Here is a 17152-nt window from a genome sequence, read left to right as displayed (position 1 = left end):
TATATATATATATATATATATATATATATATATATAACATTCAATAATAACATTCAGGGCCGAGAAAACGTATAACCCAAACACGTAACATTCAGCGCATGCAAACACAAAGTAGGCATACGCAACATTCAGTAGTCGAGACGACTACAAACATTCAGGGTTGAGCAAACGTACAACCCAAACACGTAACATTCGGCGCGTGCAAACACAAGGTAGGCATACGCAACATTCAGTAGTCGAGACGACTACAACATTCACCAAATATTGGCCATTCTAAATATATATAAATATATAACATTCCAAGGCCTACCAATACTAGCAAGCCTATGTAAAACCATTCAAAACATTTCATCAAGTAAAAAAAAAACTTAGGTGTGCATGCTAGCCCAAAACTTAAAAAGAGTTAAACGGGGCATCAAGAACTCACCTGAAATCAATCGAACACCTGCAACGAGCTAGGAAATCCCTAAGTGCACAATTACAAGCAAGGGCCTGTAAATTATACACAACGCGTTACTAAACTAGACCGTAAGAACACTCTTGCCTAATGGGCCGTTCAAGGCCCAACACTTGGCCCAAGGACCAACAACTTGGCCCAAGGCCCAAAAACTTGGCACAAGGCCCAACACTTGGCCCAAGGCCCAACAACTTGGCCCAAGGCCCAAGGGAAATCAAATCGGGTCGAATGCGCGTGTAATAAACCTTAAAACCATTCGTTAAACGAATCAGCCCCAAATGGACCAAATTCCATTTTAAATCTTTTCATTCATCAAGATTATGTCACCCGAGTTGATAGGGTTGACGGTTCCTTTTTACAACTCTTACTTTAACATTTAAACGAAAATTCGCGCACCGCCGACTCGATTGACGAAGCACTAATCACAACAGCCTCGAGCATCAAAAAAATAATTTTTCCACAGCCCTTAAACCCCCTATGGCTGTACAAACTGATTCGGTCGGTCACCCGATCAATTAACGCATCAAACTCAACAATTTGCAATTCTACGTCCGATAAACCCTATTTTCGAACTAAAATCGATTGACCGACCTAAACACCTCCATTGGCCATGAAATTATAATATGATGTACATCTCATACCCAGTGGAATTTGGATGCGAAGACCTCACTCAAAACAGCCCCGGAAAAGCTCAATTGGGCAGCCACCCGGTTAGCCTACAACAAGACATTTTTCGATCAATACGCGCAATATAAGGATCAATTAACGTGTAAAAGACTTGGGGAATCATAGTACACACCTTGAATTGAAGTTCTAAGGCTTAGAATTGGCTGCAAAAAAAGAAAATTGTGGGTCTTGGTCTTGTTCTTCCTGCCGATCGCAACAGCAACAGAAAATAGGGTTTAGGGTTTTTGTTTAGTGTTAATAATATGAAACTTTTTCATTCTAGCCCCCGGAAAATAATAATAATGCAACATGGAAGAAATGTTAAGCGATTAGACGTACCGGGATGACGTAAAGGCTTCCGAAAAACGTCGGATAAATCCCGAGAATTATATATACTCTACAATCTTTAATTCTTGAAATCGAAATTAACGGGCGTTACAATATGTGTAGCCTAATTAATTGTCTGGATTTATTAGCTATGTAAGTACTCGTTTTATGTGTAATATGTATATTGTTGTTGTGTATGAATTTCTTTTACTCAAATGCGTTTTTTTTTTTCTTTTTTTGCATGTGTATGCTTTTATTCATCATGTAAGTACTAGTTACTGTGAAGGTTTATTAAGTTACAACGTAAGATGAGTTTCACTAATTATGTGTATGATGTTTGGTATGGAAGAATAGAATGTTAGATTTAGATTATTTAACTTCTTTTTTGGCTTTTGATTTTTTTCTAAATAGATCGAAAGACATTTGGCGTTCAAGGTTCACATACAAAAGAGAGCTTGGGGTTACTGAAACACAATATTGCTTTGGTGGATGTTTATGTAAAGAGACATTGACCTGTTTTTATAGGAAATTTGTTATTTGTACTTGTTTATGTATCCTTAATGTATATTTGCTTTTATGTTGCTCTTGCTTTGCTTTTTCTAGATGATTATGAACTCAATATTTTTGTACCAGTTTATGTACCTTAAATGTTTGTTTAGTTTATGTTAAGGAGGAACCTTTTGCTATATTAAAATCATATAGAGCATATTGATATGTTATTTGCTAAATTCAAAATCACTTACTTTTTTATAGCTTTAATCGCCTAGATCGAAATAGAGCGAATCTAGTTAATTTGGGTTGAAATCAACAATTGGATATGGACAATCGACAAACTGGAATGAATTAATTGGGTTGAATCCGACATTTGGGATATTGTTCAATTTCATCGCAGACACAATTGGGGACAACTAGGGGTGGATTTACTTTTTATTTACTGTTGATTATTAGATAAATAAAAACTTTGATTTCGGATAAGCATAAATTTGATTTTGTAACTATGGCTTAATATTAAAATAAAATTGAAATATTAATGTTTTGTTTTATAACTTACTAATAGCAATTAATAGTGACTAAAATAAGAAAATTTTCATTTGACTAATATGTCCTTCTAGATAATAATTAAATAAATAAAAAGAAAATTTGTGATTGGTTGTAATGACTTCTCGCACTTCTCGCATTAAGAAACACTTCTGAAATGATCCTAATCCTATATATATATATATATATAAGATTAGGTTAATTTCAAAAGTTTTCTTATTGCAAGAAGTGTGAAAAGTTCTTCCAGCCAATCATATAATTTTCTTTTGACAAAACATCAAAACTAGTCCTTTATGTTTACACGTTTTTTTAGTAGACGTCCTTTCGCAAACTTAATGGCATAAAACATCCTTTATGCTTTAAAACTCTATCACGCTTTGTCCTTTGACCCTAACCCAGTTAATTTTTCTCGTTAAATCTGGTCATGTGCTAGACACATGAGGGTAATTTAGTCTTTTTACTTAAAATAAAAAATTAAATGATACTAAAAATAAATTTCTCTCTCTCTCTCTCTCTCTCTATTCCATCCATCCATCCATTCTCCTCTCTCTCTACTCTTTCTCTTCTACATATCTACAATATCATATCCAAGTTAAAGGCCACCACCACCACTAACACCATCATTCAAATCCACCACCACTAACTCCGGCCACTCCTCCGACCACCACCTCTACCACCCACCCCAACACCACCACCGCTTATCACTGCCAACATGTGTCACCACGACCACTACAAGCCATTAAATCCATCCACCACCTATTGCTGACAGCCATCGCTCCTCTATTTGCCACCAACATCTGAATTTGGTGGTCAATTAACTCGTACCATAACCAAGATCTATAAAATATCAGCTACTCAAAATTAGCCACCATCTCCACCCATTATCATGAAAACAAGTACAGAATTTCAATTATATCACCAAATCGGCCATCATCTCCACCTAATTACCGACTGCAAGCACCGCTTACCACCTCCCACTACCTACCAGTTGGTCAAAACCCACAAGATAAGCCAAAGGCAAACCGATTTCGTCCATAAACCTAGATTTCGAAACCCTATGGTTGAAGACAAGCAGAAGAACTGCAATTTAGGGCTTTTCAAAATAGAGAGAAGCGACAGGGATGGTGTCGAACAATGAGTAGATCGGTATTAGTGGTCGCCGGAGAGAGAGAGAGCTATCAGGGATGGCGCTGAACGGAAGAGCTGCAATTTTAGCTTGGCCACGGTCTCATCTAATCGTGCTCGTATAACTTGAAATCCTCTGTTACAAAGCTTCTAGTGGTTCAAGTGACTGGTGGTTACTGTTGTATATGGTGGTGGGGTGGTGCTTGGGTTAGGCGACGACGTGATGATGCAGCGAGGGTTACGGTTTTGGGTTGGGCGACGGTGGTGGTGTTAGGGTGGATGGTGGAGGTGTTGGCCGGAGGAGTGGTGACGGTGGTGGCCGGTGGTGGTGTTGGGGTGGATGGTGGAGGTGTTGGCCTGAGGAGTGGTAGTTGAAAGGTGGAGATGAGAATGAATTCTTGATGTTTTGTCAAGAAAGAAAGAAAGAAAGAGAAAGAGAGAGAAAAAAGAGAGAGAGATTTTATTTTTAAATCTTTTTATGTTTTATTTTAATTATTAAGATAAATTTACAAAATTACCCTCATATGCAATGCACATGATCAGATTTAACGAGAAAATTTAACTGGGTTAGGGTCAAAGGACAAAGCGTGATAGAGTTTTTGAATACAAAGGATGTTTTATGCCATTAAGTTTGCGAAAGGACGTCTACTGAAAAAATGTGCAAACATAAAAGACTAGTTTTGATGTTTTGTCTTTTCTTTTTTATTTTATGTTTAATTAATTACTAGGGCATATTAGTATGATTTCATACATTAAAAATAGACAAAATAACAAAACTAGTTCTTTATGTTTGCACGCCTTTTCATTGGACGTCCTTTGTCGAAAGAAATGGCAGAAAACATCCTTTATGCTTAAAAACTCTATCACGTTACGTCATTTACCACTAACCCCGTTAATTTTTTTCGTTAAATCTGGTCATGTGAATCGCACATGAGGGTAAACTAGTCTTTTTACATTATTTATTAAAAAATATAAAAACCATTAACACCCAACTCTCTCTCTTTCTCGTGATACTCTCTCTCCCTCCTCAAGGCTCCCCACCTCTAAGTTCTAGTGCCACCATCACCTCACGCCGCCCGCCACAACCACCCCCGCCCAACGCATGCGACTGTTTTAAGCTTGAAGATAGGAAGTAGGCGGTGATAACCTAGGGTTCAGGCGAAGGCGGTGGGGGTCCCAAACAGATTTAGCCTTCTCTCTCTTTCTATTTGATGGTTGTTCTCCAGATCTGGGTAAGTATATCACAGATCTATTATCGGAAATGGTGGTGATGGTTGGTGCTCATTTGTTGGTGGTGACTGGTGGTTTTTGGAGATGGTGGTGGTGGAGAAAGATGACAGGGGGTGGTGGTGGTGGAGATGTTGACGTGCGCGAATATATATATAAAATTTGAATAAAAGTTTCACACAAATCGGGTTTTAAAAATGGTTTTCACCAACAACCAAACCACACACGAAAGGCAACTGTACCTATTGTTTGTAGCAAAGTATCGGTAAGAACCGAGTGTCAATCCATGGACACGGCTAACTTTTGATACTAAATCTTTGTAATTAATTTAACCAAACCAACAATCCAAATAATTTCTTTTCAAGTAACTAAACTAGCATACAACAATGACAAAGCAAATTAAATACAACTAATAATCAATCCAAACAAGGCTACTTAGACTATGCATCCACTCAACTTAGTGACAAAATAGCAATGATAATGACAAACATCATGTATTAAGCACCAACATTAAATTCCAATCAAGACAACCTAATACTAGCAACAAAACAACATGATGGGTTTTCAACAAGTTAATAACCTTAGATTAGTAAGTTTGTCAAAACTACCTAATCTCATAATCAAAGGAAAGCTAGAATGAAAACAACAAACTAACCACCTAAAATCATGTAAAATAGACAAGTTCAAGAACACTAGTTAAACACATGAGTCTTTTAATTAGCAAAATATGAACCAAGAATTATGGCCTTAATCCCTAGCAAATATTAACCAACTCAAAGAATCATATTATCAAGCAAATATCACCATACAATTTTCATGCTTGTTAAAATTCATAACCAAGTTAATTTTCACTAGCCATTCCTAACTTAGTGATATAAACAAAGTATGCATACACAAACTAAGTTCATAAACAAATACTTAACACATAGTTTTCCAACATATTATGGCTAAGCATCTATCAACCTAACAAGACTAGGAATTAAAACAAGCATTCAACCATCAAACTCTATTCAAGAACATATCATAAACTTGAAGAATACCAACTTGCCAAAATCATGCATAGATAAAATATAACATAAGTAGGAGTTTCAACATAATCTAAGTAGTAAAAGTATTAGCCCATAAGGCTTAATACCACAACCAAAATCAAAATAGTCTTACAAAGCGTTGTTAGAAACAAGAAATTGCAAACTAAGATGAATGATGAATGCTACTTGCAAGGATGATCATACAAGATGGAAGCCTTGAATTCTCCCTAGCAAACACACAACAATTTTCCAAAAATTTTAGAGAATTCCCCTAAGGCTCCACCCTTGAAATGGGGGTAGTGGAGGTATATTTAAGCTTCTGGACGTCTGGCACGGGCTCGTGCACGGGCATGCACGGTCGTGCATATAAGTGGAGAGTCAACACCCTACTTTAGCCTGACCAAAAGGTCAGATTTCTCTGTTCTGGCACGGTCATCGGCACGAGCCCGCACGGCCGTGCAGATCCTGCACGGGCATCCGCACGACCATGCACGGTCGTGCACCTTTGAATTTGCGGCACTGGCTCTGGCACGGGCAAGCATGGTCGTGCAAGTCTGGCAGATTGCCTATTTTGTCCCCGAAACGCCCTCTTTTCATGTTTTCTTTGTCGGGCGGGCGCCCGGACCTGCAAATTCACAAATAACTCTAATAAGTACCAAAACCAATGAATTTGCATGGAGTTTAACACAAATATGAGGATAATTCAATGCTATAAGATGTAAACTTTGGGTTACATCAAACATCCCCACACTTGAACTTTGCTTGTCCTCAAGCAAATAAAACAAACTCCAAAATAGCAATAATAACCCGCAAGCAATAATCATTCAAATCTTTAATAGATCAAGCAAGCATTGTATATATGTCTAAACAAGCCTAATAAGAATGAAGACATAATCTAGAGAACATTACAAATTGTCATCACATTCCCACCTTGCAAACCTCACAATGTTCACTTATACACTCGGCTATATTTAGTGATCATGCGTGTAATAGTGCATGTTGAGAACACTCGATGCCAAGACGATGACTAAGCAAAGCATAGGCTTGTTTAAGGGTTAAATCAAACCGACACATAGATGGCATAAAACACGAGTACTTGAGGGTTGTAACTTGGCTTAGGGTTAGGGTGAGGAATTTTTGGGAAAAGTGACTAAACGGCTAGAAAATCCGGAACTAAGTTTGCTATACAACAAAATCTAACTAACCAAACCAATTGGTTTAAGCGGGCCGAGAGCTAACAAACCAAAAATTGCTCTTTGAAATCAAGTTTCACCTAAAATATGATGAACTAACTTCATAACTTATCTTCTTTTCTTCCAAAGTTTTTTTTTTTTTTTTTTGCCATAAGTAATAAATATTTACATATAACTTTTCACCTTGGGAGAAAGCATTGTGCTTCTAAAGTTCCCAAGTGAATAATAAAAGAAAACAACAAAAATGAAATACAAAAGAAATAATGACTAACCTGAACCGGATTTCTAACCAAAAATGGGTAAAAATATAAAAGGCTATATGGCTAAGTGGCGATAAAAATAGGGTGAAATCATAAAAACACGGGAAAAGGCCAAACATGGGCTACTAAGTGGATAATGTGTGTAAGGAAAATATAAGTGGAAAAATGGTTAGACAAAGGGTTTATCCTAAATTCCTCAATGGTTTATGCCATGTATATGTATATAGTTTTAAAATGCAATCCCAAAAACAAGTTCTACCTTACAATAATCACCCGGCTCACTCAATTGCCCGCAAAAACATGAGAAAAAATCTGATGAGGCCAACTCACGGAAACGGGCGGAATGGGTAACTTTTGCAAGGTAAGATTATGAATCTTGTTTGTCATGCTTAAAGGTATATCTTTTTAAAGATTTTTCGGCTTGAATGTCTTAAAGATTTATGCTTTGACAAAACAATTAAAGTTGAATTAAAATTGCTTAGTAGTTATTATTTGCTACAAAAATTTTTCTAGGAGTTTTGCAAAAAATTTAAGTTTGGACAAACAAAATTCATAAAATTCCCTCCCCACACTTGAATTGTGCAACGCCCTCGTTGCACAACAAAAAACTATAAAAATGAAATGTATAAGAGAGAGAACAGAAAACTCCCCTAAAAACCGCAAGACTGCCAGACTATAGACCCGGTCAGATCCAAGTGAAAATCCGGCAACACCAATTGTGCACTAGGACCACCTGCAATGACAAAGCAAGACAAGACACAACCACCGCAAGACAACATAATGCAAAATACTATCCAAAACACATCCAAAGATAGCATTCATCATAAACCCAAAAGAGAAAAAGTCTACACAAATCAACATAAATAAAATCACAAAATCTACAAAGATAGCTTAACTCTTCGAAAACAAACAAGAATAAAACAAACACGAAAAAAAATCTACAAAGTCCTAAACATGCTAAAATTATTTTTTACGGAGTCGATAGCTAGACTCACTCCCCACGCTAGATCATGGGGTGGAGGTCGACAACCTCCAAAACTGTCTCGACCGGCTCACCCAAATAGTGTTTCAAACGGTGACCGTTCACCTAGAAAATGCAACCATCATCATGGCTAATCTCAACGGTACCGTACTCGAACACCTGTCTCACACTAAAGGGGCCGGACCATCGGGATTTCAACTTCCCGGGGAATAAACGGAGGCGAGAATTATAAAGCAAAACACGATCGCCCACTTGGAATTGTTTTGGGTCCTTCAACCGGGCGTCATGAAGCTTTTTGATCCTCTCCTTGTAAATCCGTGAATTCTCATAAGCTTGGCCTCTCAGCTCCTCAAGCTCATGCAACTGACCCATCCTGTTTTTACCCGCGCATGCAAGATCAAGATTTACACTTTTCAATGCCCAGTATGCCTTAGCTCGAGTTCAACAGGGAGATGACACGCTTTCCCGTACACCAATTTAAACGGTGTCGTACCAATCGGTGTTTTGTAGGCGGTACGGAAAGCCCACAGTGCGTCATCCAATTTCTCGGACCAATCCTTACGGTTCTGACTAACCGTTTTCTCCAAAATCCTCTTGATGCCCCGATTCGTGACCTCAACCTGCCCACTCGTCTGCGGGTGATATGGTGTAGAGAAGCGATGATGGACACCATACTGGGACAATGCCTTATCCAACTGAGCATTACAAAAATGTGTCCCTCGGTCACTAATCAGTGCTTTGGGGGCACCAAAGCGGGGAGAACAACTTCTTCAAGAATTTCACCACCGACCTAGCATCATTTGTGGGCAAGGCTTGACCTCGGCCCATTTTGAAACATAATCAACGACCACTAGGATGTAACGGTAGCTGAAAGAAGTCGGGAAAGGTCCTATGAAGTCGATGCCCCAGACATCAAAAATCTCGCAGACCTGAATCGGTCGCTGGGGCATCTCATCTCGTGATGAGATGTTGCTTGCCTTTGGCAAGCATCGCAAAACTGCACCATGCCATGAGCATCACGAAAGATGGTTGGCCAGAAAAACCCGGCGTCAAAGACCTTCTTCGCCGTGGATGTGGCTCCATTGTGCCCTCCGGTCGGGCCCTCGTGACAGTGTTTCAAGATCTTTCGAGTCTCGTCACCATACACACACCTACGCACGAGCTGATCGGCACTAACACGAAACAAGTAAGGATCCTCCCAAAAATAATGCTTGACATCAGAAAAGAATTTCTTCTTTTTCTGGTGAGTCAAACCCTTAAGCACGATCCCACTAGCAAGAAAATTCGCAATGTCAGCGAACCAAGGGTGATCCTCATCCCGTGTCTCGATATGCATGAGGAACTCGTGGGGGAAATTGTCATTTATGTGAACCCCTACTTGTTCCGATGAAGCTGAACACTCAAGACGGGAGAGGTGGTCGGCTGCGACATTCTCAGCACCCTTCTTGTCACGGATCTCAATGTCAAACTCCTGCAGCAACAAAATCCATCGAATAAGTCTCGGCTTCGCATCTTGTTTACTGAATAGATAACGAAGGGCTGCATGATCCGTGAACACAATGGTCTTAGAAAGGACAAGATAAGACCGAAATTTATTGAATGCGAAGACAACAGCAAGGAGCTCCTTTTCAGTAGTCGTGTACTGCTCCTGCGCATCGTTTAGTGTCCAACTCGCATAATAAATCGGGTGAAAGTGCTTATCCCACCTTTGACCTAAGACCGCCCCGACTGCAAAGTCACTAGCATCACACATCAACTCGAAAGGTAAGGACCAGTCGGGGGCAACCATGATATCACCAATTTCTCCTTTAGAAGCTCGAATGCCCGAAGACATTCGGAGGAGAAAACGAACGGGGTATCTTTCTCAAGGAGTTTCGTCATCGGGCAGGCGATTTGGGAAAAGTCCTTTATGAATCGCCGGATAAAATCCCGCGTGACCGAGAAAACTCCTAATAGACTTCACCGAATTGGGTGGCGGAAGCTTCGAAATGATATCAATTTTTGCTCGATCAACCTCTAGCCCGCCTGTGAAATCTTATGCCCTAGCATAATGCCTTCCTTCACCATGAAGTGGCATTTCTCCCAATTAAGAACAAGGTTGGCCTCCTCACAACGAGCCAACACTCTCTCCAAATTTCTCAAACAATGATCAAAAGAACTCCCGAAAATAGAAAAATCATCCATGAAAACCTCCATGGAGTCCTCGATCATGTCATGAAAAATTGCCACCATGCATCTCTGAAACGTGGCTGGGGCATTACACAGTCCAAAGGGCATCCGCCGGTAGGCGAATGTGCCATAGGGACATGTGAATGTCGTCTTTTCCTGATCCTCAGGAGAGATGGGGACCTGAAAGTATCCCGAGAAACCGTCAAGAAATCAATAGTACATCTTTCCCGACAGTCGCTCCAACATCTGGTCAATGAAGGGGAGTGGAAAATGGTCTTTCCTCGTGGCATTGTTGAGTTTGCGGTAGTCAATGCAAACTCTCCATCCCGTGACGGTACGCGTAGGAATCAACTCGTTCTTCTCATTTACAACAACCGTCATACCGCCCTTTTTCGGGACGACCTGAACCGGGCTCACCCATGGGGAATCAGAGATCGGATAAATCAATCCAGCATCGAGAAGTTTGATGACCTCTTTCTTCACAACGTCTTGCATATTAGGGTTGAGACGCCGTTGGTGCTGCACCACGGGTTTATACTCCTCCTCCATTAAGATCTTATGGGTACAAAAGGATGGACTGATCCCTTTTATATCCATGATCTTCCAAGCGATCGCGTGCTTATGCCTTTTCAAAACTATGAGCAACTTTACCTTCTCCTCGCTTGACAAACTAGCAGAAATGATAACTGGCAAGCGGGACCCATCCTCCAAAAAGGCATACTCCAAATGGGACGGGAGTTCATTTAGCTCGATAGATGGTGGGTCCACAACAAAAGGTTTTGCCTTGGGCTCGACAACGCGATCAACATCCTCAATCCTCTCTAAACACTCAGGAGGCTCGTGATCCACACCACAGACCAACTCCTCAAATAGAGGTCCACTGTGACATTTGAGCCAAAACAAGGTACACCTCAGTACGTATTTACCGATTAAGCAAATAAACGCCTTTTGCGTAACAAACGAGCGATTAACCGAACGGGTCGGGTTATGACCCAGATATCTCGGGGGGCCATTTATAAGTGATATACGATCTATACAAGCTAAAATATTAGAAATATGGCCTTAGTTTGATAGCAAACAAGTTAAACGAAAACATGCTCGTTTAACTACCCGCTATAGATTTAAACGCAAAAGATAGTTACAAACCAAGCATTGTATCATCCGTTAAGCCGAAAAAGACTTACCAAGCACTTATTTGAAATGTTTTAAGTGATCCGTGAAAATATCTTTGATTTTTACAAACATATAGTATGTTTTTATAATTTTACACAAAACTAGCCGAAAAACACTTGTTTTCGCGTTGTTTAACGCACCCGATAAGTTTTTCGTGCCAAAAACCGAACCCGAACTAAATTTGGACCGGGCTTTTCATATTTGGGCTTGAGAAATCAGAAACTTGGGCCAAAATGGGCCCAAAGGGGGCCAATGATGGTCCGATCGCAGCCGCCACCCCCTTGTTTATTCTTTCACATTTAAACTAGGTTCAAGCCATTTTTAACATCATTTCTTGGAAAAATCTGGACACCACTTCTGTTTCAGCCAGAAAACTTTCAAAACCCTAAGGTAAGAGCTTAAATAAGTAGCTTTTGAACTTGTTTAAACTTGTTTAATACCATAAAAACATGTCTTGGTTACTAAAAATCATTCCTAACCGTGTAAAAATCCTAAAAATGGTCCATAAACATGTTTTGATCATAAACATGGTAAGGAACCTGTTTTGATAGTTTTTTTGGCCATAAACACGGATTAAAGGGTTGAAACGACGTTTTTACGGTTCAAAAGTTCGTTTTTGTGCACTAGCCGAAACCCTAACTTAAAGGCTGTTATGTTAATGAAATATTGCTTGGTTTGTGATATAGGACTTGTACCTAGCTTTCTTAGAAGCACAAGAACCTGAAAACTTTATTAAAAGGTCGGAAACGAGCCAAACCCGCTAAGGTAATGCCGAAACACTCGCTTACGGGCTATTTAGGTTAAGGTTGTGATGTCCATATTGTTAGGACTTGAAATTTATCAGGAACATCAGGGATCATGTCAGTGAGTCCCTGTTTAAATTTGGTAATTTTTTGACCATCCGAGAATATTTGGCGAATTTATTACCGAATTGGGATGTTTATTTGGGAAAAATAGCTAAAATGCTTCAAAAATTATGAAATTTTTTTGGGAACTCAGATTTAATGTATTTTGATCACATATAAATTTTGGGATTATTTGGAGAAGTTTAAAGGTGTTTTGTTTATTTGCGTTCGTGTGAATTTTTACAATCGAATTTGGGCCGAAAAGAATATTGCATGAACTTTTTACATTCCGGAATTGATACAGGTTGTTTTGGGACATGATTTTAGTATTCATGAATTTTTGGTGAATTTTAGGAAATTGTTTGGGGTAAACGGACGATTTTCAGGCGAAATATAGCTGATAAAATGAATTTTTATAAATTAATAAATCAGTAAATAAATTCCAAAAATATTTTTATAAAAGTCTACATATTTTAATTGATAAGTGGTTAAATTTTCATAATTTAATGATTAACGGTTAATTAATTATGCTAATCTGAATATTAAACAAATTCAGTTTTTATAACAACCGACAAGTTCGCGACTAGTGAACCTGCGGGAAAATCAAAACACCAAGAGTGATCAAAAATCATATTTTTGGACTAATTAAGTAAAAACGAACTTTTCTATGAAAAACCTGGACAATCCGGATGGATTGTGCGCGTTTCTTCTTAAATCAAATTGTATAAACGGAAACGGGCCCCGTGGCTAATCCGGGACTCCAGTATGTGATCCTTCTTTATAATTTAATCATTTTATTAACCAATACATTTACTCAAGCTTATTTTCCCATAAGTGTTTTCTGAACGCGTAAACGAGCAACTTGGCCCAGCTGGGAAATCGGGAGTCTGAGCCAAGTTTGGTTTTAAGTATTAGAGATTGAACAACATCACAACCTAAGCCTATTGCCACTTTCTGGGCGTTCCAGCTATACCCAGATTAGTTATACAGCCCAGTTTAGTATTGAGATTATAATAGTATTAAAATATTAATATTATTATAATATTGATTATAGGAACTACTGATAGCGGACCGAACAAACCACGAGCCGATACAGTTCTGATTATCTACTAAACCGTGAGTTTCATGACCCCACTTTTAAACTGTTTTACGAACTTTTGGGGTGAAAAACATGTTTGATTGCATATACATACCTGAAACATGTACTGATGTGAATTATCTAAGTGCTAACACACGAAAGTCCCCACTATCACAGTGATTAACTTCGAGCCGGTGGCTTGTGAATAGTACTATTGGTTTGACAAACCCAAACGGAATCGGCCTGGTTGCCGTGTCACGTAGCGCCGTTTGCACATGACCATATTTATACAAACAGGCTATGTAGTGTTAGACATAGCTACGGGGGCATGTTGTGGGCGGAAAGGGGCCACAGTGGTTGATTGAGCATGGGAAATGGAGGCACGCAGCACGAACAGTCCATGCTTCACTGTAGCTTAGCATAATTACATCACATACATCATTTACATACATACATACTTATTTCATGATTACAAGTGTTGACTTGTGAACACTCATTACTGTTTTCTTGAAACTCGTGAAACTCACCAACTCTAGTAGTTGACCCGTTTTAAACTGCTTTTCAGGTGTACCTAAATCGGAGTAATTTGGTGATCTGTGACTTGCCTGAAGTGTGTGGTCGATGCTATATGAATAGAAGCAAGGGTGTTAGTAGTAAGAACGTTTAGATAACGAACTAGTTTTGTTTGTATCGCCTAGACTGTAAAACAATGATAGAACGAAGAAATGTAATATATTGTAAATTAGTTTGTAATGTTTCTTTATAAACAATGTGTTGATATCAGAGGTGTCTGTTACATTCCCGTTTTACGCTTCCGCATTGTGCTAGTCGGGGTGTGACATCCACTGACCAAGTCAGAAATCCCTCCAACACTCAACTGAGTATCCAAAGAGTACTCCTCACTCGTGTCCTGTATGTGCTCACAAATGCAAGAATCGACAGTATCAATGTATAGCACGTCATCATGATCATATGGGTGGCGCATGGATCTCCCAATATCAAAGGTCACCTCCTCGTCTCCAACTCTAAGAGTGAGTCTGCCGGTGCAGACATTAATGAGAGCTCTAGCAGTGGCTAGGAAAGGTCGACCTAGGATGAGCGGTACATTTTTATCCTCATCCATGTCCAAAATCACAAAGTCAACAGGAAACACAAATTTGTCGATTTTCACAAGCATATTCTCAACTATACCCCTCGGGTATTTCACCGAGCGGTCGGCAAGCTGAATGCTCATGCGAGTAGGTTTAGGCTCACCTAGGTCTAGCTTTGCAAAAACAGAATAAGGCATCAAGTTTATGCTAGCACCTAGGTCGGCTAAAGCGTTACTAACCGACAAACTACCGATCAAACATGGAATGGTAAAACTGCCCGGGTCGGTCATTTTTTTGGGCAGTTTATTTCTTAAGAACCGCCGAACACTCCTCATTCAAAGTCACACAAGAAAGTTCCTCTAATTTCTTCTTATTCGAGAGGACTTCTTTCAGAAACTTAGCATACTTAGGCATTTCTTTCAATGCATCGACAAACGGAAGATTAATGTGAAGCTGCTTAAAAAGTTCTAAGAATTTCCCGTACTGCTCTTCCATCTTCTGCTTCTTCAAACGGCCTGGGTATGGAATGAGAGGAACATAAGTCCTGACTGGCTCACTGGTTTTTGCGGTACTTTCTAGGGTTACCCTCGGATGCACCTCACCAGGATTCTCAGTCTCGATCTCATCGGCAATCGGTTTTGGTGTGGAAACCGATACATCAACGGGAAGAGTGGATCTACCACTCCTCAGGGTAATCACCTTAGCCTCGGCATTCGGATTAATCTTAGTGTTACTCGGAAGGCTACTCGGTGATCTCGCAGAGAGGAGCTGAGCAATCTGTCCAACTTGATTCTCAATGGTCTGAATGGACGCTTTCTGATTCCTCAACTCGAGATCGTGTCTCTGGAGAGTCTCCTCAGTCTTCAGGTTCCTCTGTTCAGCTAGTTTGTTTGAGGTCTCGGTTTTAGCCAAAAGGTGAGTCAAAAGATTTTCAACACTAGACCCACCATTAGACTGACCACTACTGCTGGAACCCTGAAACTGAGGCTTTTGCTGGTAAGATTGGTTCTGGGGTTGATTCTGGTAATTTGGATTTCGGTCAAACCCCGGTGGCTTTTGACTCTGATTATGACTGCCACCATTATCTTTCCAGCTGAAATTTGGGTGGTTTATCCATCCCGGGTTATAGGAGTTGCTGTAGGCATTGTTTTGGAAACCTACAAAGTCAACATCCTCCACCACCATGGCCTGCTGGCACTGACTGGTCTGGTGTTTCCCGTCACACACCCCACAACGAGAGCTAGACTTTCCCAGATCGGATTGCATCTGGTCAAATCTTTTGGTTAAGGCTTCTAACTGAGCGGAAACGAGGGTAATAGAATCGACATGAAGAACGCCTTTGGTGGTAGGGATACTACGAGGCGGATTGTATGCAAAACTCTTCTTAGCAGCTCGCTCCAAGACATCCAACGCCTTGTTGGGAGTACACCTACCGAAATCTCCTCCCGCAACCTGATCAACGGCCTGCTTCTGTGCTCCAGATAAAGCATCGAAGAACGTACGACACTGAAGACCGCGACTTAAACCGTGATGAGGGCATTTTCTCAACAAGCCCTTGAACCTCTCCCATGCAGCATGAAGTGACTCATCATCATCAACACGAAAACCAGTGATTTTTGCCCGGTATCTTGCAGTTTTATCGGGTGGGAAGTATTGAAGAAGAAACTGCTCAACCAATTGGTTCCAAGTGGTGATGGAACCGGAAGGGAGTGCCTCTAACCATTCCAAGGCAGCCCCGCGAAGTGAGAACGGAAAAAGTCGGAGTCTCACGGCATCGTCCGTACACCCCTGGATCTTGAATGTCGCACATAATCGCAGGAAATGCGCAACATGAGAATGAGGGTCCTCGTTCGAGAGGCTATGGAAAGAAACGGAATTTTCGACCATATGAATAATACTTGACTTGATCTCGAAACTCACGGTAATCTCGGGCTCCCTAACACCGCTGCCGTAGCCATCGAGGGACGGCGTGGCGAATTCATCCATGCGACCTTGATTGTTCGGATCCACCATTTCTTCAACCTCGGGATTCGCGTCGTCCTCCAAAACTTCGTTTTCAATGACCTCGGCAATTTCTCGTGCTCTCCTTCTCAAACCTTCTCGAAGATGTCGCTCGGGTTCAGAAAAGGGGGAAACAAGATCAGGACCGGGTGTGGTGGACATGCATCACCCGAAAGAAACGCGGAATGGAAACAAACAAGACACGGAAAACTATCTAAAAAAATATAACTAAAATAAAATAAAACAAGATGAATAAAAATGAAATAGACTAAAATAACATAGAGCAAAAATATCAACAAGGCAAATCAATTATGTGTATCGTTTTCAAAAGTAAAACACCATTCCCCAGCAACAGCGCCAAAAACTTGACGTGCGCAAATATATATATAAAATTTGAATAAAAGTTTCACACAAATCGGGTTTTAAAAATGGTTTTCACCAACAACCAAACCCCGTTACGTCCTTTATGCTTAAAAACCCTATCACGTTACG

General features: G+C 40.1%; 1 protein-coding gene and 1 non-coding gene across 2 annotated transcripts; one reads left to right on the top strand and one right to left on the bottom strand.

Moving 5' to 3' along the window:
* Positions 1 to 14962: 14962 nt before the first annotated feature.
* LOC143541107 (uncharacterized) lies at positions 14963 to 16822 on the bottom strand. Its single transcript, XM_077034013.1, has one exon. It carries the CDS (start codon positions 16820 to 16822, stop codon positions 14963 to 14965), a length of 1860 nt encoding a protein of 619 aa, XP_076890128.1.
* Positions 16182 to 16286, top strand: LOC143541118 (small nucleolar RNA R71). The gene has a single exon (XR_013136702.1). It is a non-coding gene; the product is annotated as a small nucleolar RNA R71 (small nucleolar RNA).
* Positions 16823 to 17152: the final 330 nt, after the last annotated feature.

The sequence above is a fragment of the Bidens hawaiensis genome, unplaced genomic scaffold, assembly GCF_021521415.1.
Source record: "Bidens hawaiensis isolate Kalapana, Puna unplaced genomic scaffold, B.hawaiensis_p1.1 tig00012468_1, whole genome shotgun sequence".
NCBI classification, from domain to species: domain Eukaryota; kingdom Viridiplantae; phylum Streptophyta; class Magnoliopsida; order Asterales; family Asteraceae; genus Bidens; species Bidens hawaiensis.
The sequence above is the reverse complement of the archived record's forward strand: the minus strand, read 5'-3'. Positions and strand labels throughout refer to the sequence as shown.